General features: G+C 39.4%; 2 protein-coding genes across 4 annotated transcripts; both read left to right on the top strand.

The window, feature by feature from the left end:
• The first annotated feature begins 1017 nt into the window (after nt 1-1017).
• Nucleotides 1018-8451, top strand: LOC116264578 (probable mitochondrial adenine nucleotide transporter BTL1). 2 transcript variants are annotated; one of them, XM_031644882.2, is made up of 6 exons: nt 1018-1190; nt 1441-1529; nt 2347-2441; nt 4736-5069; nt 6908-7145; nt 7782-8451. In XM_031644882.2, exons 2-6 carry the CDS (start codon nt 1443-1445, stop codon nt 8027-8029), a joined length of 1002 nt encoding a protein of 333 aa, XP_031500742.1. In that variant the 5' UTR covers nt 1018-1190; nt 1441-1442; the 3' UTR covers nt 8030-8451. The 2 variants fall into 2 exon arrangements, with proteins under 2 accessions (XP_031500742.1, XP_031500741.1); XM_031644881.2 differs by lacking the exon at nt 1018-1190 and having other exon boundaries at nt 1197-1529.
• Nucleotides 8452-11182: 2731 nt separating this feature from the next.
• Nucleotides 11183-17183, top strand: LOC116265040 (bZIP transcription factor RISBZ5-like). 2 transcript variants are annotated; one of them, XM_031645561.2, is made up of 6 exons: nt 11183-11614; nt 13895-13973; nt 14336-14477; nt 15492-15567; nt 15919-16044; nt 16134-16366. In XM_031645561.2, exons 1-6 carry the CDS (start codon nt 11327-11329, stop codon nt 16281-16283), a joined length of 861 nt encoding a protein of 286 aa, XP_031501421.1. In that variant the 5' UTR covers nt 11183-11326; the 3' UTR covers nt 16284-16366. The 2 variants fall into 2 exon arrangements, with proteins under 2 accessions (XP_031501421.1, XP_031501420.1); XM_031645560.2 differs by lacking the exon at nt 16134-16366 and adding an exon at nt 16528-17183 and having other exon boundaries at nt 11185-11614.
• Nucleotides 17184-25431: the final 8248 nt, after the last annotated feature.

The following is a 25431-nucleotide window of genomic DNA, read 5'->3' as shown; positions in this document are numbered from 1 at the left end:
TGTATCAGTAATCATATAGGTTTTTTTGGTAGGCTTCATAATCACATAACTATTAATAATCGATATCCTTACGTTGCATCTCGAAACAACTCATGCATCTTGGTGGATTGGATTCCTGGAAGGTCCAGATCATGCGACTTGGATCAAGTCAAAGTCAACAACAGAACCAGTCAATATTGCCACCAGTGGGCCGTTGGTCTCCAAATCAAAATCTGGAGCGAGTAATTGAGATGTTAACGGGTTTGGATCTATTACCCTTGAGATATCGGTCAATATGGCCGCCAGAACAGCCTATGTCGATACATCTATCACTAATATAACAGTAAACTTTTTACTTTTTTGCTCTTAAGATCTAATGATTTTACCAAACAGTAAATTTTGTATATTTTTTCACCATGAGAGATCATCCTTTTGGTTAAAACCAATGCGATCAAATCGATTTGAATTCTTTTTGGTGAAAAAAAAACGGGGGAAAAAGAGTCTAACTTATAAAAGTCATATGGATAAATAAATTCATAGCTCCTTCAAAGCCATCAAGGCGGTACCATAAATGCTAGTTTTCATCTCATTTAAGAAACCTTGGAAAAAGATACGTATTGGTGCTGCTGATATGCATTGGTTTCTAAAAATAGAGTTTTAATATTTTTCTATTAAAACTTAATTTAAAATATTTTAAAATATTTTTTGAAATAAAATATCATATCCTCTATATTGCAGAAAAGCGAACCTACAGTTATTTGATTTGGACTTTTGGTAACGTACGTTGTAACTCCATTAGAATAAGGCATGGAGAAAGCAGGTCCCACTCCAAGTAGAGATTTCTGACTCATCTGGACCTTAGCTCTTGAAGGAAATATTTTTTCAAAATTTAGGAGATAGAAGCTTATGCTGTCAGATATACTGAAACGTTGTTAATTTAAGCGCGAAAATAATTGTGTGATTCCCCTGAAAAAAAGGTTCTGATGTTGCCTCTTATTTCTCAATATATATCCGTCCAAAAACGAAAAGGGTGGGAAAGAGGAGGAAAAGAGAAATGAGAAAACGAAGTTGAGCAGGGGGAGGGAGTTGGTCCCCCATGGCCATCACCATGTGTCACACAGACGACGATGGGATGGCTTTTACCACCGTGGTAAATCCTTGATTTTGATATAAAAACAACGCAGGACTTCCCTGCTCGTCCTGATTCAAAGGTGAAAGATTCTGTTGCATTTGTTTTTGGAGGGGGAGTCTTCGTCTTTCTCTCGCTCTCTGTGTTTCTTTCTCTGTTACCGTGTCCCTTATTTTTGCGTTCGGTGTCTGTTGATTCAATGGCTTTTCTGAGAGAATCGGTGAAGAAGAAGCTGGATTTTGATGATTCGGCGTTACCATCTTCGCCTTTCTCATCATCTTCTTCAGTTTCTTCGTCTGCTTCATGCATTTGGGATGGTGGTGTATATGCAGAGATGGTGGTGCCCAAAGAGATTGAACTCGAGAAGGTGGGAGGACTGGAGTTCAAGTTGCAGATCCCTGATGTGAGGGCCGCTACTGCGGTGAGTCTTCTTTTGTTTTACAAGTCTTTTTTTGTTTCTTGTTCTCTTGTTGTGAAGCTTCATATGAGTGAATCATGCGTGATTGGTTTTGTTCTATTTTTCTAAACTTGCATGATGGTGGTGGCGGTTAATACCATTAACCTTCTTGTTGATGTTGTTCTTGTGGTTGTTGGTGATGATCACCACAATCACCTGCGTCTGGAAATAAAGCACCTTTTTATTCATCGTCACCACTTGGAGCATGAGCCTCTTCCCTGCGTGCCCTGTTCATTTCCCTTTTTTCCTTCTAAATGCGGACCTGTTTATCATCATGATCATGATCTTGATCATGATGATCAACATGGATATTTATTTCTCGTTTTCTCAGATGCTTGATCATCACTTGGTCAAGCATGTAGAGTCCTGTAGTCTTGTTCTCCTGGCAGACTTCATTTCGTCTGTTTTTTAGCGGTCATGGTCATGAATATGATTGTCAAAATGCCTTCTCTTCTGCTGTTGGGCAGCGACCCGCCTTTCTTTCCAAGAAAGGCACCTCAGGGTTTTGAACTCTTTGCCTCGTTCAACACTTCAACTTGAAGGTTCTAAGTCCAACTCTCTTGCGAGCTGGATGGATTGTTCTCCTGTTACTTATCTTCTTGTTTGATATGCGACTGTTTAAGCTGAAAGTGCCATCTCTAGTTTTTATGTATGTGCTCAGCCCATATTCTTTTGTACTCGTGTTGTCTGAACATGTCAACATAGAGGATAATTTGGTTGAATTCATAGAAACGAATAAAGATAGTTCTTCTAGTAATCCTTTAAGTTTGTGGTGGCGCAGAATTTCTTCAGATCTAGAGAAGTTGGCGAGTTTTTTAGTGGGGCCTTGTCAGGTGCCATGACTAAAGCCGTTTTAGCTCCTCTTGAGACCATCAGGTGTGAATCATTTTTTTTTTCCTTTTTCTGTCTCTGTGTTGCTTATAAGCTTTTATCATCTTATAACATAATTCCATGTTTAGATTATTATTATTATTATTTTTTTTTGCTGCTCAAGACTGAAAGCGATCTTGGTAGTGTTTCTTCCCTTAGAGGACATCTTTTATGTTTTGGAGAAAAGAAATCAGGGAAATTGAAGCAGTGGAAAGGTCGCCCCAGCAGCTGCAGAATATCTAAATGGGGTGGAAAAAGAAAGGTTGCGATAGTGTTTTTGGATGGATGTTAACTCCGTGGATATAATTAGCTTTAACCATTTAGCTGTACCCTTCACAGTCCCTGCGTCACTTCACCAGAAAACCTACAGTACCATAAATGCCCATTTATCATTTTCATGCTTGAGCTGGTTCTATCCCCTATAAAAGCTAGTCTATGTTTGGGATCTTTTGGTTTATGTGATTGACACTTGGATTGATATAATATTGCCTGATCTGGACTCTGGAGAACAAATGCAATTGAAAATCCCAGGCCTTGTTTTGAATCAGTACACCAGCATTGGGAGCACAAAAGGCGATTCATGTAGCCACCATTTCTGCCTCATTGGAGATGTGTCTGTGAAATTAACACTTGGATGATTTTCACAGTTATTTTGTTTGCAAATGCTAACAATATTGGTGCATGTGTTGTTCATGAGTTTATCAAATATGTGATAGAAGTTTCCAAAATTGTTGCATCTACTGGAAAAGGAGCTACTTGTTTATGGATATTGTGTGAGGGATTTTGTGGCTTTCTGGAACCACAGGGGTCAGGTTCTGTTAACATGAACTGATTTTTGGTTTCTTTGTACTGGTGTGGTTCCTGCCTCTGTTATCAAAATTGGTGCTTGGCATTTAGTGAGGAAGTAGAACTAGGCCGTATGCTGCCAATGACCACAAATTCATGCCTGGTTGCCTTTTTCTGTTTGGTCCTGTTCTTCATGAAAGATGCGAGAAGGGAGCTGACTATATGTAAGTTATGGCTTATTTCGAACTTCTCAAACCCAGCAAGCCTTTCCCAAATAAAAGGATCCAGTGCAGAACTTTTAGTCCTAGCATCAATATTTAAGTCAGCCATCACATCATCCTTTCAACTAATGATATATATATATATATATATATATATATAATCTTTCTAAAATGTAGTTTACGCTTGTACTTGCACGATGAAGGAAAATGTATGAGAAGCTCATCTGATAAGTGATAACCAGCTTGGGCAACTTTTTCCGTGGAAATTCTATGCAGAGATTCATGGTCTTGTGGCTAATTCATGTCCATATTTATGAATTTCTCTCCTCCTGTTGGTTGAGTGAGGAACTTTTACAAGCATAACAAAAAGGCATGTTTACCTACATTAGAGCAATCATAATGTCTGTGCTTGTGTCACTGTTAGTCACCAATACTATGCTCCCTACCAAGTTCAGTTGAATAGCTCTGATAGTGAATGCAGCAACCATGTCCCTCTGAAGGCAATAAAGATTGGAAAAAGAAACTGCTTCTGAAGAAGTGACCTTATAGACAATACATGTGTCAACGTTTCTGACCTGGACAATGTAAACTGAGGTTATGAAATCATGTGTAAACTGACATGGTGATAGAATAAACTTCCTTGATCATGAATAAGTGGGTCTCTTGCAGATACAAACCACAAAGGAAGATTCTTCTGAAGATGTTGAGTATTACATGGCTGTTGAGCGTTAAAGATAAATAGTGCTCAATATAAATCCAGGTTCTTTTTGTTGGGAGTGCCAGATTCGACACTGTATCTCCTGTTCCTGTTGTCCACAAGTAAAGCCATCACCATAAGAGCAGATTCTTTTTCTTAGACCTGCTTTGTTAGCTGTTATCCTTGCCCCTATTATGTTCCTCAACATGCACTCTTCAGAGTCACATGTATATCCTTCAAGGCCATATGGACTGCCTTGATGTACCTTTCTTTATGCCTTCTGAGCATGTTTCTTGTTATCGATATAATATGTAAACTTTGTGAGACAGATTAAATGGGTGATAAGCAGCAAAACTGTGTCTGCAACCAGGTGGTTGAGGATGTTAAAACATATGTAACGTAGGTACAGGTCCCATGCTTTCAGGAGTATTTTGCTTTTTTGTTTCCTTATCTAACTGCATGATCCGATTTGGAAGATTTTGCCTTTTATTTGAAGTTAATTTTCAGTGAATAACTGTTAAAATCACACATTTTTGCATGTACATGGCTGAACAGCCACACCATATGGTTAACCTTTTAAAGTTCAAACCATGCAGGACGAGGATGGTTGTTGGTGTTGGTTCCAGGAACATTGCTGGTAGTTTCATTGAGATTATTGAGCAGCAGGGTTGGCAAGGACTCTGGGCTGGTAATACTGTCAATATGGTTAGGATAATCCCGACCCAGGCCATTGAGCTGGCCACATTTGAATGTGTAAAACGGGCAGTGGCATCTACTAAAGAAAAACTTGATAAAAATGGATGCCCAAAAGTACAGATAGGTGACCTCAGGCTTGAATTTTCCCTTTCTTGGGTTTCTCCAGTTGCTGTTGGGGGTGCAACTGCTGGGGTTGTAAGCACTCTCATCTGCCATCCTCTTGAAGTTTTGAAGGTAATAAAAAATTTGAATGTCTAGACATGTAAAGATGCATTATGGTTTTGGTCTTAGTTGGTTCAAGTGTAATTTGTCATTGATTGCAAGAATGCTGGTTATTTCAGGAAATGCAATATTTATGGATGCATTTTTAGCTAAACTATTGATGATTATTAGCAATGTTATCCGTATCGTACGATACGGACGCGTATCGTATGATACGTATCGTATAGGTCAAGAAGACCTATACGATACACTGTTTAAAGACGATACGCGTCCGTATCGTACGCGTATCGCACGATACATGCAATACGGTAGCCGTATCGCACGATACGTGTGATACACCCCCGTGTCGCACGATACGGGGGAAAAATTAAAAAGGGGCCTGACGGCCCCTTTTTTACGCCTTGTTTTAGTACAGACGCTCCTCTCTCTCTCTTTTCTTGTTTGTAAACGCTACAAGAGACGTGGGAGGGAGAGATTTTCTCCATTTGCATCAAGTTTTGCCAGTGAAGAAGCTTTCTTTCTCGTTGTGGGGAGTCTAGGGACCGTGGGAAAACTATGTCAATATGTTTTGAGTTTTGACTTCTAAACTTATGAATTGTGATGTAATTGAATACTCTTAGCCTCTTAGGTTGCTTAGTATGTTATTTTGATTTTTTGAATGTTTGATTTCTTATTTTGAAATGTCTTGTTCATATGCATACTTCATATACATGAATGATGAATGTTCCTTTAAATACATTTTTCTTGAATTTTTCTGATTTTTACTAGTTTTTTCGGATTTATTTTAGATTTTTTTTATTTTTTTATAAATTTTTAACATTTTTTATAAATTAAAAAATTTAATTTTACGATACGTTACGATACGGCGTATAGGTCGGCCCGACCGATACACGATACAATACGGTAGTGATAACATTGATTATTAGTATTATAGGCTGTCACACAGGTGCAGTGAGGGTATATATATATATATATATATATATATATATATATATACACATTGAATGATGACTTTGCCTTTTGTGTCATCCAGCCAACTAATTAGGACTATATATATATATATATATATACACATTGAATGATGACTTTGCCTTTTGTGTCATCCAGCCAACTAATTAGGACCGTCTAATCCATCATGATGGATGGTTAAGAGAAAAACAAGGAGATCAATGTAATGGCCATTTTAGTCATTTACTATTAGTTGCTACATTTTTCTTCATGTTTTTCTTTCAACCATCTATCTGCATCCGATGGATGGCTGGGTTACTCTAAATAGCTAGAGTCACCATTCACTCTCTCTCTCTCTCTCTCTCTCTCTCTCTAATATATACATATATATATATATATATACACACACAACAAAAATAGTGACAAAATTGTCCACACGCAATTAAACTAGCAATTAACAAAGTTACAAGCTACAATTTTATCAATGATTCGACAAAAAACGACTGCATATTTGTTGCACACCCAAGCGCGACTTAGGCAACCTTTTTCATAAGTTTGTGTCACATAGATTATGGGGATTATCCTCTCCCAATCCCAACCCCCTCTCCCCAAACTCCCTCCTCTCTTATTCTTGGTGGTAGTGCATGCCATTGTGTTTCTGACTTCCGATAATTTCTTCTTTGCTGCTTCTAGCCCGTATTCTGTTTATCATCTAGAATCACTTTTTCTTTCGCATCTCTCTCTCTCACTCGTATACACACACATGCACATACACATGCTGTACATAAGCCACATCTCTTTCATATGCACACAGGTACACAAAATCCACACGTGCCCACATGTGTATATCAAATGTATATTACATACTGATATTCTGGTTTCACTCTTATTGACGATTGTAGGACCGGTTAACGGTAGATCCAGAAGCTTATACTAGCATAACACATGCTGTTAACAAGATCTACAGAGAAGGTGGCATTGGCAACTTTTATGCTGGGATTTCTCCTACACTGATTGGCATGATTCCTTATAGCACGTGCTACTATTTCATGTATGAGACAATGAAGAATTCATACTGCAAGGCTAAGAATAAGCAATCTTTGAGCCGTCCTGAGTTGCTTTTGGTTGGAGCATTTTCAGGTTCGAGAGTGGATTACAACGTGAACATTTGATTTTTTTTTTTCATTTTTTTTATAACCTCGTAAGCAGTTTTGTTCAGGGGTGTTATGGACCTCCGATGTTTCATTTGCTGCACTGCTGGAGGCTTATAGCCTTTATGTCATGATTTTAAGCGTTTATGGTTTTAGCCTTTTAGGGCAAACTCAATTATGTCTGAAAAGGTTATTGGGCTCCATAGGTTAAGACGTGCTACTGAGATTTAAACGGTTTTCAAGTTGAATGATGTCAATGTCAATTGCCACTGCAGGAGAAGGCCTGTCCCTTTTGCAGTCAGTCCCTGTGAGTCTGGGTGCTTCCTAGATTTACTTACGGACTAGCCAGGTTGTTCCTGCATTCCATCTACTCACCAGTGGTGAAGAACGAAAAACCACATGGGGGTTTTACATGCACTTTTTCTCTAAATATTTCACCAAAAGAACATGCATTTCTTCTTCTTCTTCTTTTTTTTTTCCTTGTTTTGCAACTTTGTTCCTCATGGTTTGCTGCCTTCTACTCTTCAGCTCAGAGTTATTTGTGGCAAACCTTCACCTTGCAGTAATGTTAAACAATTCTGGTCCAGTCAAGTGAGTCTTAATAACCTACCTGTTAATGTGACAGGTCTCACTGCAAGTAGTATCACATTTCCACTGGAAGTGGCAAGAAAGCGCCTTATGGTTGGAGCTTTAAGGGGTAGATGCCCGGCCAACATTACTGAAGCCTTGGCAGAAGTTATTCAGCAAGAGGGTGTCATGGGTCTCTACAGGGGCTGGGCTGCGAGCACCCTCAAAGTAATGCCTTCTTCTGGGATCACCTGGATGTTCTATGAGGCATGGAAGGATATTTTGGTTCCAAGAGCTCCAGTTTAGATGAAATTGACGACTGCAGAGAAGTTGACAGAGAATGCTGATTTCCCCATTATTATACGTGGGCAGTTCCTCACGGTGAAGGCTGCCTTGCTTGAGAGTTGAACTTGTACAGGTCAGCAGCTCAGTGGAAGTTGCTTTATTGAGTCTATCCTTTATGTGATTGCTTAATTGTCCCATTCAACTAGCGAGGGCCTAATTTTTTCCTCTGAGGCGAGGCCGCACTTCTTTATGATATTTTGCAGGTCTGGTCCTTCAGTTATTAAGCAAGCCTGGGGTTGATCATCGAATGCCCCTTCATTCTATTTCCTTGTTTAAAATTTGTAGATTACTGAAACTCTGAGGGCTGCCCTCATCAGTATAACTACTTGGTTTTCCTAATCAATTAATTAGATGCTACCATGACCATCTACTGCTTGCTATCATTCTGTTTTACTGCCAGAAATTTTTCCTGGTTGTTATTCATCGCTGTCTATGTCATGAACTCATGATCATCATATGAATCTACGGTACCTGAGGTTAGCTCAGTTAGGCATTGATATTGTGCTTAACTTAAGTCGGGAATATTAGGGGATACCAACCTCCATTGTTTGGTTTCCTGTCTATTATCTTATCCAAATCTGATCTGCTTGTACATGGTATGGATGTTTTTCTCGAAACTTTTCTCCTTTTGGCAGCATGTTACAGGCCATTTTCTTCTTAAGCAAGAGAGAACTTTAAATTCAAGAATCTGTTGCTGTCTCTACACACAAAATTCAAAATTCAACGGAAGAAAAAAAAAAAAGAGCATTTAACCTGGAATTAAGATTCGCTTTTTGTCGGCTTCACCTGGCCAAAATGTGTGATTTAAGAATTGATGCAGAGGGTCCAATCTCATGTATGAAGGGTCCTGCTTTGGGATATGATCTGTGGTACCTTCAAGCTAGGAATGGGAACAGTTCACGTTTGGTTTTAAATTCAGCTTCTACTGCACTCCATATGATTATGTATAATCAGATTCATACTTGGATTTGTTCTTACCAAGTTGAATTCCAGTTCCACTCGCATAAAATATGGTATTTATATGTAATTGGGTCTGATCTTTATCAGGGGTTGGATTTGGGACTCGGGATTTGAATCAAGTTATGAAATTGAATGCTGAAATCCAAATATTATTAGTAACTGGATATGAATTTCTTTGCTTAATTTGACTAAACAGATTTGAAGTTGGATCAGAAATTTATATACTCGATCTATTTACATACATCCCCTAACAGTAAATCATGAATGTTGTCTCCACGTTGAAGAAAGAAAGTTAGTGGTTGGATGTTGCCTGAGGACCCACAACGCCGCCCTCCCCCGGTCCGTCGGCAACTTATGCATGAGGCTGTGCCGAGAATTGGTGCTCACAGGAATCAAACAAGTGACTGACCACCAACCGGTCACTGGTTCAACTAGATATGCCAAACGGTAGAAATTTGGCCCTTGGGCATGTTAACATTTCAACTATAGGATCTACATTTGGCTTCAAATCAATGACTGTGATCCAAGAAAAGTAAGGTGAATCTTGACATCTCACAAACTTATAAAGGCAGTCTAGGAGCTCTGACACCTAATTGCACGCTTGCGTTTTTGTTTTTATGGCTGCAAAATTCAAAGTGGGACCATAGATTGAGACTTCATATATAAGTATAACAATTCGGCTCAAAATCTGGATTCGAATTCAGATATAAATATAAAAATTAGATTTGGATCAGGATATGAATGTAAAAATCAGGTTTGCATAGGATTTGGATATGACTTTTCTTTGTTCGTATTCGAATCTGAATATGTGAGTATCTGAAAAAAGCGAACACGATTAAGGATATATTCAATTTGAATTTGATCCGTTGACATCCCTACCCATGAAAGAACTTGTTTGGTTATAGTCATGTATAAAAACCAAAGCTAAGGTGTACAACATAGGGCCACACTGAGATAGTATGAATAGCTGGGATCTGATTTTGGTCTGACTTCTAATGGATGTCGGTTTAGTGGATCCGATCAGTTTGCAACCGCTAGCATCTGCTCTATCAAACAAGGAACATCAAATGCCAATTTCATTAACTTTTAAGAGACACTCTAAGTAAAAAATACATTTATGTGGGCTGGTGTGGCCAATTGCCCACACGGCCGTGTACATGGCATTGTAGAGGGGTACTTTTGTAAACATCCAGGAGAAAGCCACCGAAAGGGAGAAGTATTGATGTAGCATCTTTTTAAAAGTGAGCGCATTCTCCTTCACCTCCGATTCACCGCCGCCGCTTACATTCTTTACCCTTGTTGTTTCCCTAAATTAACGAGATGCCACTGTTATGAAGTGTTTTTGGGGAGGTTCTTTGTGCCTGATTTTATCTTAGAAGATTAAAAATTAATACATTATTATTAAAAAATAGCATAAGTTATTACTAAAGCGTTGTAAGTTATTGTCACATCATGAATGATTGTTAATGCCCTTATAACAACGTTTTTTAACAGTAAATTTTTCGTTTTTAACCATTTAATAGCGCCCGCTACACAGCAGATTTCAAAATCTTGTGAAATGAAGTGAATTAAACGAACTCATAAAAATCAATGCGCAATAATCATTATGTTTACTTGAGTTTATATTACATAACCCTTATAATATTAGAGATTATATCTTGATAGTTAAGATAACTTTTTTTATGATCATCTTCTCCAGCATATGATTGATCAATTATGAAAAAGAAAGGAGCTCGAAATTTAGTTTCATTTTGAGAAGCTTTTTTATCCATTTCATTTTTTTATATAGACAGACCGCTTAGGGGCATTATCGTCACTTTACAAGTGCAGCTTGCCAAAGCAGCTGACGGCAAAGGGCAGAACCAGACAAAAAAGGCTTTGTTTTCAAAGTTGGTAGACTGCAATCAAAGTAAAAGGAGGTAGCACAGAAAGCTCAAGCCTAAGCAGAAACCCGCAAAATGCTCACCATGCCGTCGGGTATCATGGAAAGACGGAGGATAGTCGGAGAGAAGATATGAGAGCAATTGTTACGTGGCGCAGCGAAGTACGGGGCTGGACGTTTAGGTAGTAATGAACTTTGGGGGGTACTTTTGCTTGAAAGCGTTCCTCATGGGGGCGTCCCACTAACATAATTAATGGCTAAAAGGCGAGCAGAAGTGGAAAATTCCAAGCGCTGCTCCGTCTCTTTTTGCCAACACCACTCTCTCTTTCTCTGTGTTCTGCGAGAAGAAACGATTCCTTCGCAGTGAAGGAGACTGAAGACGAAGACGACGAAGAGAGGGAGAACAAAAGAAGGGTATGGGACGACGTTTGGAGAACACATCGGCTTTCATGAACCTGGCGGCCAGCGGGAATCCAGGGGAGATCGGAATGAGGATCGTCGGGTTCCATGGCATGATGAAAAAGAGCGACTCGCAGCTCAACCTCGAGGCCTTCTTGTGCATGAGCAGCGAAGGCGAGGGCGAGTGCCCCGACGGCATCCTCGGGATCAAGGAAGCGCACATCTCTGACAAAACCCCCGGCGATTTCTTGCAGGGGAAATCCCCTTCCGATCACGCGTTGGGAGGAGGACTCGTCGATGATCCGGTGAGATCTCTCTCTCTCTCTCTCTCTTTCGATTGCAAAAGTTTCCCTGCAGTTCTGAAATTAAGCTATTCTAATTCGATTATATATCTAACAGGCTTTTCTGCAATTCTGAAGTTACTATGCAATGAAATTGCAGAAAAATGCTGCAATTCTTCTTTTGCGTTCTTTCTGAGTTCTGACTGCAAATATGTGATCCATCTACTTGAAAGCATCAAAAAAATGAATTTACACACGCACATATGCAAACACATTATATAAATATGACAAATACATAAGTTAAATAAATTACTTGAACTGATTATAATTGTTGATTGATAGTTCGTAATGAATCAAATATAGAACTAAGTTTTTTATTACAGCTTCATGATATAGCGCTTTCATAGAATGTTTCGTTTTTGTCATGTAGATCAGGATTCGTGGATTTTTCCATCTGAATTTGCATAGGGAAATTTTCCAACTTCTTACAGTGCACCGTCCAATGCATTGCATGGGGCAGTATATTTAATCATTCCCCCATGTATTCATGATTGGATGGAACTCTAAATAACAGAGGATTTCAACTCCATATAATGTAAATGTGTCATAAAGGGGTGTTATAAAAGGATAAAGGTGTTATAAAAGGGACATGCTTGAAGTCAAGAGAGTGGAGTCGGAATTTTTTTATTAAGATGCCAAATTATAGTTTCAAAATTTTAACAAATATAATTTTTTTCAAAATTTTTATATAAAGTTAAATGATTTTTTTTAATTTACATATACATATTTTTTTAATTTTGAGGCTCTGCCCCTTCTTCAAGGGGCGCTGCTGCTTGTTGGCATGAAGGTTGAAGGGTCCTGTCCTCATATCTGGCTCCCCTTCTAGGCTTTCCATATAACTTTCTCGTCCTTGACACTAGGCGAAACTGAATTTAGGGAAGCCACTAAAGACTCGAATACAGTTGCATTATATTTCGTTGCCCAGAGAAAGTTGTCAAAATGATTGAAGTTATGACTATAAGAAAAGAAGAGGTAGAAAAAATAATGCAATTGTAACGATCAAGTGGAGGTGTTTGTCATGTCATGTGTGACAACAGAGAGCATCTGTGGCGTAACAGCATCATCGATGGTGGCGTTGCAGATATTATATACAAGTGGTGAAGGAAAGTCAGAGAAATTGAATGCCCATCCCGAGAATTGTCAGCAAAAGTTTGGTCGTATTAAAAAAAATTCAGAAGCGCGATGATCATGACGAGAGAAAGTCCAGGAAATGGAGTTGCCCCGTGAGAAACACTTCATGAAGGTACGACCTACTTTGGTGGATCCGATCCAGTCTCAGTCGGGTCAGCACAGGCCAAGTTGCTCCAACCCGTTCTGATTTTCAGACGTACCTGGTTGCCATTGTTAAGAGAAGGCAGCACTCAATGGAGAACCTAGTTTCTTTTTTTTTTTTTTTTTTAAAAAAGGGGCCACTTTATAAATATTATATAGTAAAATTTCATTTCATGGTCTCGCCATCCCCCTGGCTCCACCCGTAGCGTAACTGTTCCAAACAACACTGATAGGCGGACAGTCTATGGCTATAACTGTGGGGCACAACCGTTTCTGTTTGCCCACACATGCTATGACTCTAGGTTCGGGAAGCAGACTCCAGGTTTTATGTCACCCTATGAACAATAGACAGAGGCGAGGCCAGAAAAATTTTCTAGTTACAGGGGACACTCTTCACAAGGTTTTATATCCAAAAGGGGCACTCATAAAGATAACAGACAAGATATTACGAAATATTAATTGAAAATAAGGAAACATTGAAAAGCTAGTGTGGATCTGCCTATGACAACATAAGCTTTCCTAAGTAACAAACGAAAAAGATACAACTGGATCTTATATTATGAATGTTAACCACCTTAGGAAATGTTTGATAGACTCATATTTGCAATCATCAAAATTTGAGAACCATGGATTTAAGACCGCACACTCCCTCGTTTGATCTTAAATTTGATATTTCTCAATGCAAAGAAGTAAAATAAAGATCTTAAGTATAGACCTTAGGTCGACCTAAGATCGTTAGTTTGATGAATCATGACTTTTACTATAGAACTTTTATCACATCAGTAAAAACACGCTACATCTGATCTATTGATTTTAAATTTGAGGCTACCAGACGTCCTCTTAAGCTCACGCCCCAACGTAGTTAGAATGCACTTGTCTATGCCGTCTAACTTGTTCGTATTTAAATTTTTTTGTTTACAATTTTGGTCTATAGATGGCTGGGAGTTTACAATTTTTTGTGAATCTGTATAGGGTTCTAAGGACGACTTCTCAAGCTGTGGGCAGCCAACAAAGCTCGGATGGTGTCCCTCCCCAGCTGTTAGGGGCTCAAGTAACATCCGCACTTCGAACAGACTTTATTTGTTGCATTTTATTTTAATTTATTTTATTTGATATTCGTAGACAGAAAGAATTATATTTCCAGGGTGTTCCGGATGGGTGAAGTATTTTACACGCCTCTAGGTCCTCATACAAAACACCTATGAGTTTATCATTCAGCCACTAAAAGGGCAAAAATTCATGGAAAAAAAAGTAGAAGCTTAGAGCTTCAGCTTTTACTACTGAATCTTTTAGCCCTCAAAAGTTCGGCTAGGCCTGGTTTCATTCTTATGGGCGGACCAGTTATGCTAGTCACTGGTTCAATTCCTATGGGCGCCAACCCTGTGCATTTTGTAATTTGTGTTGTGCAAGTAGGTCCAGCATCTACAGGTGGGAGTGGGTTCACATTTGGGTGCAAAAACTCGGGGGAGCAGTCTGACGAAGATGACGACATGGAAACCGAAGCTGGGCAATGTGAGGAAAGCGTCGATGGTAGCGAGTTGAAACGCATGAGACGGTGAGTCCGGTGCAGTCGTGCATGCCTTCACTCTCTAATTTCAAGCATTTCATTTCATACTTCTTAAAACCAAGTCTCAAGTTCGTGCACAGATTTTGATGCTGAAACTTGGTTTCTTCTATATGATTATTCTGTTGTTCATTCATTTATGGAGGCGAAGTAATTAACTGATTTGCCTTTCCTTTCCTTTTTTGGGTGTTAAAACTTACGAAAAGCTTAGCTGCTTCAGAAGATCAGAAGATCAGAAAGGTCAGAGATAAGATGGTATTCTTGATTGGATTGACGAGTAGGAATTTATGAAATGTGTCATAAAAAAAAACCAGTTAGTTCCTTGCCAGTTTATCGTTATCAGTATACTATCAATAATCCGTCAAGGGCCGCGCCTCGGTTTGAAGTGAGTCAAAACGCCGTGTCGCCTTATGTCAGTTGAGAGAATAATGATGCAGCTAGAAACTTAAAAATAGAGTTGGGTGGGTAGGTTCACTATGACATTGTATTGCCCGACAAGAGGGAGAAAGCCTTTACCTTTTCTCCATCCCTCAAAGTACCAGACTTGTTTTTTAGTGTTTTATTATGCTTCAACTTATTTATCATTTCTTCATCCCTGAAAGTACCAGACTTGTTTTTTGGTGTTTTACTATGCTTCAACTTAGTTTAACAGTCTTTTTCCTCCTTTTGCAACATAGGAAGTAAGAAGTTGAAGCCCCGAGAATTCAAAATAGGTACTAGCTGCCAAACAATTTGTAAATGACCTTTATTATAGTTCTACCAAGCAATTTCGTGGCAATTGTATCTAAGAAAAATGTCAAGTTGACAAATGAATTGCTGATCATTCCAAAACCTGACCTACCTTACCTCTTATGCCATTTCTCGGCCGAATATTTGTGGCCATTATTGCAATTGCTTTTTGTTCTCTTGCTTAGACGTGTTAACAAGATTTTGAGCCAAATCTCACTTATTAATCTCCATTACGTGCAATTAGTAATTGTTACTGTTTTATTGTTTTTGGTCCAGGATGGTGTCTAATAGGGAATCTGCCAGGCGATCAAGAAGAAGAAAGCAAGCTCATTTGAATGAGCTTGAATCACAGGTATCTAAATTCTATTTCTTTCTTTTGGCAGAGTGCCTTATTCAGTAGCATTGACAAAGTATGACGAGTATTCTTTGATTTAGAGCCTGGATTGAACACGACAACCATGTTTTGTTATCAGTTTATCCATTGTACCAACAACAGCTCAGGCCACTTTATTATAAGTTGGATTTTAGGCTTTCATGTTGAGTAAGGTCAAGAGTTCGATGCTGAGCGTTTATCTCTCAGCATAGTTAGCATTAACTCCAACTTAGCAAAATCGGAAAATAGATTGACCTCTCTCGCGCCCTACCTTCGTTCTCCTTGGATAAAAATCTAAAATTGTACCTCTCTCTTTCTACTTCTGTTCAGGTGGATCAACTAAGAGGCGAGAATTCCTCACTGTTCAAGCAACTGACAGAGATCAGTCAGCGGTGTAAAGAGGCAGCAGGCAACAACCTTGTTCTAAAGTCGGATGTCGAAGCCTTAAGAGCAACGGTATGTTTGGACACTGTTTAATTTTCTAATCGATTTCCTTCTCCATTATTTGAAAGCAGCAAGTAACATGTGACCACTCTGCTATGTAGATGAACTTGAGATCTGCATCACGCTATCATCAGATCTCATCTGCATCATCAATTTATAGAGATAGAAGTACCTGGAAGCCTCCTAAAGTCCCACCAATGTCATACTTTAGTCAATTGGTTATGCAACTAGAAATGCCATATACGCTGTAATATTAACTTGGATGATGGTTCACATGGTGTCATGCATAAAGTTATACTTCCAAAAGACTAAATAATAATAATAATTAATAGTTTGACTTCGAAAAAATAACTTTACAAATAAAAGTTTTTAAACCATGGTTAAAGATGTTGTCCCCTCTATGCATGCATCTTACTTGGAACAATACAAAATGTCATGCAATTGCAACATTAAATTTTGATGTCTCCAATATCCCCTCTTGAACCCCATTTTCAGGTTAAGATGGCACAAGATCTGATTCCCAGAGGGCCTCTTGCTAATCTCGTTAATCAGCATCCTCTGCAGCAAGCCTCAGTCACCCCACTGCCTCCCTCCTGGATTATGTGCCGGCCAGTTGACACCCCACAGGTGCTCGACAGTGGCTGTTACCAGGATGCATCTTCACTAACTGAAACCCTAATCACTGGAGCTGAGAGAAGCGATTCAAACATTAAGTTAAAAACAGAAGGTGGCTTACCAATGCAAAGAACTACGAACATGGAGCAGTTGCAGGACCGCATCTGTGGTGCAGCAGACACTTGGCCTTGGGATACACCTCCAATATCCAAACCCTGCTAGTGCTCGAACAAGATGCAGCATCATAGTAGCACAGATTGGTGATCATTGGCAGCAGTGCCCAGTCGCTTTTCTTGGACTTTAGACTATTCTTAGCTGCTACTTTTATAGCAATTAACAATTCTGTGCAGAATTGCAACAAGAACATACTAAATCCTGTATGACAAAAGCTACCGACTTTTGACATACTTGGGAAATGTTGGTGCCCCTTTTTGCAGCGCAACATGAAACCATTTGATGCTTGTAAACTTTATATTTGAGGAAGGTAATAAGCAGCATTTAATATTGAGAAAGACAAGATGCAAGATCTTCTTTTGGTAACTTGGAATCGAGACCACCTAAGCCCAGGTATGAGTAAGGAGAATGGCAGGGAAGGTCTGTTAATAGCTCAGATTATTCAAATGCATTAGTCTTTGGCAGCGAATTTGCCTGCACGTCCAATTTCCCCTGCATTTTGACACTGGAAGTGAGTAAATTAATCGCGGTGTATGAGTTTAACTTGAATTGACCATAATCCCATTCACAGTGTTTCCTCAACAAATTATTCCAGTCAAGAAGTCCATCACCTGCAGACATTTGGAAAGATGTAGCACGTTAGAATTTTTGAAATTTACGTTATGCATAGAAGTTTATCCTAATTAAACTCTTGCTTATAAACCAATTTAAAAAAAATAGAAGAAAAGTGTCAAAAAATTAGGATTGGTCAGACTATATGAAATTTCCCTTCTTGGTGTAGTGGGTGGTGGTTCGGGTGTATGAAAGCAGTCAGAGTTTGAACCTAGTGAATGTTTCAAGCTGCCACCATAAAAACCAGAAAAGGATGCATTGGCCCTTGCCAGGTTTCCTCATATGAGAGACAGAAGGCCTTGCCCACGTACACTTAACAACCGGAGCATTTCCCTTGGCATTCATGTGTCTCCGTGGTTTTGCATTAGAAGATGGTGATTTTATTTTCTCCAAATCAAATTGTATATGTAAGAGCTGCATACAGGTTATATTGAACTCTTGACCTTCTTCCTTTAACTTGAAGGACTAAGTGAGATCCCTGTAACCACATCAACAGAACAGAGCTCTTCTTGGTGAAAGAAAGTACCGTTCTGCTATGAGAATTATAGCATCTATGTTCATCAAACACCTGCACAGCATGTGTTCGTAGATCTGGATCAGGACAGTCTTGTTTGCACCACAGACCAACTTCTCATTGATCTGTATGAACCATGATTTTCTCAACAGTGTCTTGCAACCATGACAGATGTAAGGCCGGTATGATTGATTCTAGATAGGTTCGGGTCCGTTTAGATGCCAAAGAACAAATAAATATGGATCTAGGTTGGATTTGATTTGATGGGTAACCTTCAGATGGCAAAATATGGATCTTGTTCTGTTAGGAAGGGACATATGATGTCCCAGCAATGAAAATTTTGTAAACTAAACAACAGATTTCTTTGATAAAATAAAAGGAATCGGATCGTTTGGCAGATGGAACACTCTCTGAATGTTTTAATGAATCTCTCACTACCCACTTTTGTTTCTAGCAAATGTCTTGTTGAATCTTTCGATCCGATCCGTTTCAGTCTTGCAAATGAAACCCAAATCCCAGTTTTATGGAAGTGGATCCAAATCCATTAGCATGTAAACATTTCATGTGAAATCAACTCCATGTACAAACCCGGCTAGGTATCCAATTACTACCAGTTAATAATGGCTTCAAGAATATGCCTACATTAGAACCGGATCCAGATCAGCATTGTGTCCTCGAACTCTTTTACCTCAATCCAGCTGTTCCTACAGAACGGTACCTGGAGGAATAGGTTCAGTACATTCCTTTGTCATGTTCCCCATTGAACCAACTTCTAAGAACCAACCACAAAAGTTCAAACACTTAGTTACCACTCATGTCCCTTCTTCTGTCCTATGCCCTATTGGTGTACCAGTCTAGGGCATCTATAGAACTACAGTGAATTCCAGGAACGCCCCTACCAGTATCAGAAGAAAGTCCCTAACTTAGTTTCCAACAAATGGTATTACATTTCAGGCCTTGGAAAGTTAGCCAAGTTCATCAGCTTGGTCATATTCTTCTGTAAATCGAACCAAAAGCTTGACATGAGGAAGAATGGCTGCCTGCAACAAAATGATGAAGCCATGGCGTTCCTTACCAACAAAATGATGAAGCCATGACTTATGAAAAGTGATTACTTTGCATTTGGTTATGCAACTTCAGAAAAATTTAATAGTTACAAATAATAACATTGTAAGCTTTATGATAATTTAAGAAGTTGCTCATAAGCGCTCCCTTTTTAACAGGGAGAATCCATTAACTTTTCAGACCGTTCATGGTACAGTCATTTATGAACTCCATTATAAAACTCCCAAGTTGGCCCCTCTTCCCACTTAAGAGAGTTACCTCGGTAACTTCATAAATACTTTAACGAAAGGAGCTCGCTTTTATTTGAATCCTATCCCAAAATGCTTCCAGTAGTGGAGGAGCATGAGCTTTCTGTTTAGAAAGGAAATGAAAATTGGTGGCATAAAAAAAATGGATAGTTATGACGGAAGATCATTCTCTCTAAATTTTCTTGCGAGGCATTCGTCTATCAAACACACGCAAATTTCAATTGAGTTGCCGATGCATCTAAGCAAATTTGTGCTTCTCTACAGCAATTTCTGCAGGATCTTCTGTCGTTCAATCATTTGTTGATAATCACAGAGACATATCAGGGATGAAAAAAACTTGTTGACTACTGCCCATTTCATGAAGATTCAGAACTGGGTTTGCTCATTCCACTTCAAAAACAGATCAAGCTTGCAGAATTAATGGCCTCGACCCACGTAACATGTTCAGTTAAATTACAGAAACAAAAAGGTACTTCATAAGCAATTTTTTTGATATATTTCATTGAGCTCAGTTGATATAACCATGGTCTGGACTTTGTAATAATGTAAGAAAATGTTTCTCGAGAAAATGGTTGCCTCTGGGAAATGATCGGGTCAGAAAAAATGCAAAAAATTCTCCACTCTCCCACAAACAAGTATGCGACTACAGCTTTTCTCGAGGATTCAACTTGCCAACTTTCTTTTGAACTCTAAGTTACACTGCATTGGATTCGTTGGCTCCCTGGCATAATCAACAACTGTTTGATTTGATCCTCCCTTTTTCTTCTTTTACATGATCCACAGAGATATAATGATCACCTAACAGGCATAAGATGACTTTTAAATTTAAACAAAGTTCTTTCGTCTCAAAGACCAGGCAAAAATTATGAAGTTTCACTGCCAGGAGCCATCTGGTTTGAGTTTCTTTTTCGGAAACGGAAAACAGTGGGTGCTGCTGTTTGTGCCTCATGAATTCAAGAAACTCACATTGTAAGGTTTCAAACCTGCCAAATCAGATCCAAATAAACCACATAAAAGAAGATCTTGGGTGGGTGGGTGGGTTCATTTATTATGACAAAAAAAACACAAATAACTTCCCTTGAAAAGATAAATAACAGAGTCTAATTAGGATTTGGGGGCAGCCAAGATTGAGCTTTGGAGATCTCGGATCCGGATCATGAGCTAAACAAAGCAAGTCGGTTTGGAAATCGAGACAGCTAAAACATAAAAACTTTATTAAAAAATCATAGACACAATCCCATTTACAGTGTGACAAAGGAGAGGAGATTTGGTGTAGGGCCCGGTTCGGATCCTACCTTGGGTCGTGGGACCCAGGTGTTCGAAGGCAGCGATACAAGACCACCTGCCTGGCATAATGAAAAACCCTAACAAGATTCGGGTTGGGTCACCATCATCGGTACAAAAGTTCCCCCAACATCCTCACAGTGGAAAACCTCTAAGCACCAACTTGTCTGGACATAATCGGCTCTAACAAAATATCCGGATCCGACCCGAGCATTTTGGACCAGGCCCTGGATCCACTTTAGATCCAAAAACCAAACCGTTCAGTGCACACTAAGTCGGACACAGGACCAAATCAATGCAAAAGCCTTACTGGATATGGATCCAGACAGTTTGCCCGGTCGGATCCAATTTGGAGTTGCCGGTTCAGAACCGAGGTAGAAGAAAACGACGCTTCTAGAGAGAGAGAAGCTGGTAGGGGTAAGAAGGTAATTGGGGGTGAAGGAATCGTAGTGATGACAGTGACGTGTCGTTTCGCTTCTTTTGAGGCGAGATCTATCGGTGGATCTTCACTCACCCTGACGGGTGGGGTGGGGGCGGACCTCCCGTACAATTGACCTGCCTGTGACCGGTCACGTCGCTTCCCCAATTACCACTCTCTCCTCCCCCGAAACCCTTGAACCGGTTGCCCCTAAAATTTACTGCAGATCGTCTCGGTCTCTTTCACCCGAGTCACCTTAAAATCGTCTCGGCTGCTAGTGCTATGCAGCAAGGTTTTGAACAGTAGAAGGATTCGTGTGAATATATATATATATATATGTATACATATATTCTAGAAAGAAACTAGGGAAATATTTTTCATGACATTGTGCATGTAGACTAGTCACTTGTTAATTTCCTCCATACATTGTGGCTCTTGATAATTGATTGTTGTGATTTGTGACGGTGGTAGAGCTTTGTTTTCTTGTGATTTGTGAATGAATGAAGGTAATGTACTTAGGCCGATCGATGATGCCAAGAGGTAGAGAGAACGAAAATGAGGGAGCTTTTGGAATTCAATTTCAACTGGTGGGTTGTTAACTTCCTAATCACTGGGAATGAAAGAGGCAATGGGGTTGGTTGATTTATTCAATAAGCTTAACTGGTGCGGATAAAAGTACTAAAATGGATTTTAAAACGAATGTCATGAACAACTGACCATAATTTATGATGAATGTACTAAGCGTGCCACCTTTTATAGATTGAAAAAAGATGTAGATGTAAATCAAAACTTCTTTAGCAAAAAAATGTTCCATTAGGAGCATTCGAGGACCAACTTAAGTCGATAAAAAGCAAGATGCCTAGCAAATTGCTTTCCCAAGAAGAAGTATAAATATATAGGCGAAAGACAAGTTTCAACTCAAAGCTTGTTTGGTGGTGCGGCTTAATGGCACTGGTTTAGATGTCATTGCTTCCTAAATGGAGAACAAGTCATCCTCATCAAACATTATAATTGAGGTCTCCATTTCGTTGGTTGTGATAATTCATAACAAGGTATTGAGTGGGAGTTTCAGCTCTTTTATAAATAGTCAGCTCTTTCATTTATCCAAAATATGCTTATGTTTAGTTGGGAAACCATCTAAAACCCAACATCGTCCTAGCATGTGCCAACTTATGCAAGTGCATGAGTGAATGCCATCAAAACTTAGACTCGAAGCAAACCCTGTTTTAACTAAATTAATCTTGCGAAGTGAAAACCTCAATCTCCAAAAATCAAGTTTGTGTCACCCCAACAAATAAACCAAGTCTTGGGTGCCATCAAAACTGGACTTTAACAAAACCCAGTTCTCAAAATTGGTTTTGTGAAGCAAAAACCTAATTTCCCTCGCAAAATTATAACTTCCGGACATGCAAGTTATAACCGGTTCTAGATAAACCCGAGTCGGTTCTAACGGTCACTGCAAGCGAACAATACCAACTGCCAACAATGGCCGCAGGGAGTGGTTCCTACTTTTGTAATTTGCGGCAAAAGATGCCAACCAGCTATTCATTCCAAGTGAAAACCCTCAAAAAAATAAAAAAGGGAAACCGCCATATGGATTTAACGTCATATCTTGTAAATTATTATTGCGACAAGAAATTTTCAGAAGACCGAACTCTTAGTCTCTATATAAGCGTCCTTGTTCCCCACCTCTCGTTCTAGGGATGAGTCCATCCCTTCGTCTCCTCCAACACGAGCTCAAGGCCTTCAATTTCTTTTCCATCTTCCTGGCTATGATGGCCGCCGACTGTTGTTGCTGGTGTTCCGTTGGCCAACCTGATGAATTGTTATTGTATTTCCTGTCCATCCTGCGACAAATCTTTGTTGGTGTTTGACCATCTTGTCTTCTTCGTTCTTCGTTTCTGAGATTTTGGTCGGTTGCTCGAGATCTCTCTTTCTTTGTAGTGGTCATTTTTCATTATCGTTCGTCGCTCCCATATTTTATCTTCGTCCTCTTTGTTTCCACGGTCGGGAAACTCCTTCTTTCCTGCTCCACTGCGCAAGTTTCTCGGTGGTGACAAGAGAGAGTGGGAGAGCTCCTTTCTGTCCAAAAGTGGGTTTTAGAAGGTGAACACAGCTGCTCGATCATGGATTCCACTGTACTATCTCCTCCTTGCAGATGGGAGATAGCACTGGTGGATTGCATGTTGGAGGAGCCGTACCGCCTTCTTATTCCGACCCTTTTTTGGATTGAAGGGAGCTCTACGCTCCGAATCTCTAAGACTCTTTCTCTTGTTGATCTGTTCTTTTATTCTCTTTTATCATCCGTGACTGGCTGCTTTAATCTTTCAAGAAAGCACCAACTTACTCCTTTTCGTTTCCTTTTCATTTTCTTTTCCTCATTCCTGGATCAACTTGGATGAGCTTGAGTACCTCGATCGCTTCTTTTCTCATTGTACGTGGTTTTTTTTTATCATATTGTTAACAAAGACAGGCTCTATTGTCGTTTGTGGAATTTGTATATGCATTTTTAGTTCACTTCAAAATATTTTGCAAAGTATATATGGGATGGTGCTTAATTGTCCTTTTATATCAGGACCTTTTCTCTTGTATGTATTACACTGTAGAAGAATTTTTCTCCTTTTCTTATGTTTCTGTCAAGATGAGTTTCTACAAAACTATATCCAAATGCATATGGGGAATTAAACTCTCTATCTCTACTACATTAAGGTCTTGAGACCTCTAGCTCTCAGATCATATATAAGCTTTACCTGTTATATCCAATGTTCTCTGCAGAGCCTACTGGATGAAATTGTCCCTGTAAATGAGACATGTTGGAGTTCCTTCAGTGATGTTTGAAGCAAGAATCTAACGGGTGATTTAATGGCCCCGTGGTTTACTGGTTTCATGTGCTAGAGCGGATCATCTTGCTTGCTTTTACCTTTATATACGTCCCTCCAACGGAGGCATTACATGTGTAATGTTGAAAGCATACTTTCTCTCTCTCTCTCTGTGCCCCGCAAGGTCTGCCGTATTTAAGATTCTATAGATATTCGGACCTTGCATTGACGGAAGTTCATCGTATACAATGTTATTGGCTTGAGGTGGCCGACCTTAGGTCTTGATCGCTTTCGATATCATACGTTTTTCTTCTAAAACCTGCGTAAATGTTTGGAAACGAGACTCGTCGCATCCTTTTTAGTTAGTCTCCAAAAGAAAAACCATCTGAAAAACCGAGCTATGAAATTATTCTAGATAGGACTAATAGTTGTTACAAAGCGAAGGACGATCTTTCAATAATAAGAAGCGCAGTATTAACTCCATGTCAGCTAACATGTAAACCTAAGGCCGTGGATGCATAATAACTTCGCAAACGAACTACCTTTTCTTGAGCTTTTGATCAGCTTGCGAGCTACCATTTCTCTCTTATGTATCTTCCTGAACTTATCATGCGAGTTTGTTCAAGCATTAATTTTGAAGAATGAGCTCATGCCTGTAACTGAAGTTCCCTTCAGTTTTTTTAGACTTCTAGTCCACATCTCCATTGTATATGCGTTTGTGTTTCATTCATTCAAATTTCAATTGGTTGATATAGTTTTTTATTAATCGGTACCTTTCTGTCTGTCAACTTGTCTTTGGCCTCTTCTTCTCTAATTCTTCTGCTCTTTGTGGCCGTACTTCATTGTCATCTTCCTGGAATGATTCCGTTGGCCTGTCCCGCCCTCTCAACGTTGTCAAGAAATTTGTCTGATATATGCCCATCGAGCATTGGATTCTCCTTTTGTTATTTCGACCCGCTTAAATATTAATATTATTGCACTGTTTTTATTGCCTTACAAATGTCTACTGTCCTTTTGTCCAGCCCCCCAGGGTTGGATATTTTTACCACATGCATGTAAGGCCTTCTCTTGCTTTTCTCAAATAAATGTGTGGTGAGACGCTTTGTCTCCTTCAAATGGGTAGATTGCATCTAGTTTGACCCCATGGGGGTGGCTCTCTCTCTACGTCCAAGTCATGTGATTAGTTGTTTGAGTGATCGCCTAAATCGCATCTTCAAGGTAAATTTTGAGAAAACCCGGTTTTTACAAAGTCTTAGTTCTCATAAACAGTTTGAAAACCCAGCCTCATTGTTCACAAAACATTGGATTTTAGGCGTGTCTTCAAAAACCAGTTTTCGGGGGTGTTCAAGAAGTTTTGTTATCCAAGTGACCTTAAGAATTTGGTTTTGGATATTGTGGAAGCCTTCCCATGTATGATGTATGTTTAAGCTGGTCAGCATGGGATAAGATGTCATTTTCAGGTACATATTTGATAAAACGTGATTTTCGGATTTACAAACACCAAGCGGCCTTAAAATTCCTTTTGGCTTTTTTGAAACAGTTTGAAACAGTTCTGCAATGCGGCAAGATGGAGCATCAATGGTCGTCCTTGTTCCTTCGTTCCTTTATGAAAAGGAAAAAGTTAGGCCGGGGACAGCAGCAAAGTTCAGA

This window comes from Nymphaea colorata, chromosome 11 (assembly GCF_008831285.2).
Source record: "Nymphaea colorata isolate Beijing-Zhang1983 chromosome 11, ASM883128v2, whole genome shotgun sequence".
Lineage (NCBI taxonomy): Eukaryota > Viridiplantae > Streptophyta > Magnoliopsida > Nymphaeales > Nymphaeaceae > Nymphaea > Nymphaea colorata.
The sequence above is the reverse complement of the archived record's forward strand: the minus strand, read 5'-3'. Positions and strand labels throughout refer to the sequence as shown.

Bases quoted from the DNA above. Each gene is read 5' to 3' on its own strand.
- LOC116264578 (XM_031644881.2), top strand. From the start codon at position 1,308: ATGGCTTTTCTGAGAGAATCGGTGAAGAAGAAGCTGGATTTTGATGAT. The intron at 1,530-2,346 runs GTGAGTCTTCTT...GTGGTGGCGCAG, and splicing joins ATGTGAGGGCCGCTACTGCG to AATTTCTTCAGATCTAGAGA. The intron at 7,146-7,781 runs GTTCGAGAGTGG...TTAATGTGACAG, and splicing joins TTTGGTTGGAGCATTTTCAG to GTCTCACTGCAAGTAGTATC.
- LOC116265040 (XM_031645560.2), top strand. From the start codon at position 11,327: ATGGGACGACGTTTGGAGAACACATCGGCTTTCATGAACCTGGCGGCC. The intron at 11,615-13,894 runs GTGAGATCTCTC...GAATCTGTATAG, and splicing joins GAGGACTCGTCGATGATCCG to GGTTCTAAGGACGACTTCTC. The intron at 14,478-15,491 runs GTGAGTCCGGTG...TTTTTGGTCCAG, and splicing joins GAGTTGAAACGCATGAGACG to GATGGTGTCTAATAGGGAAT.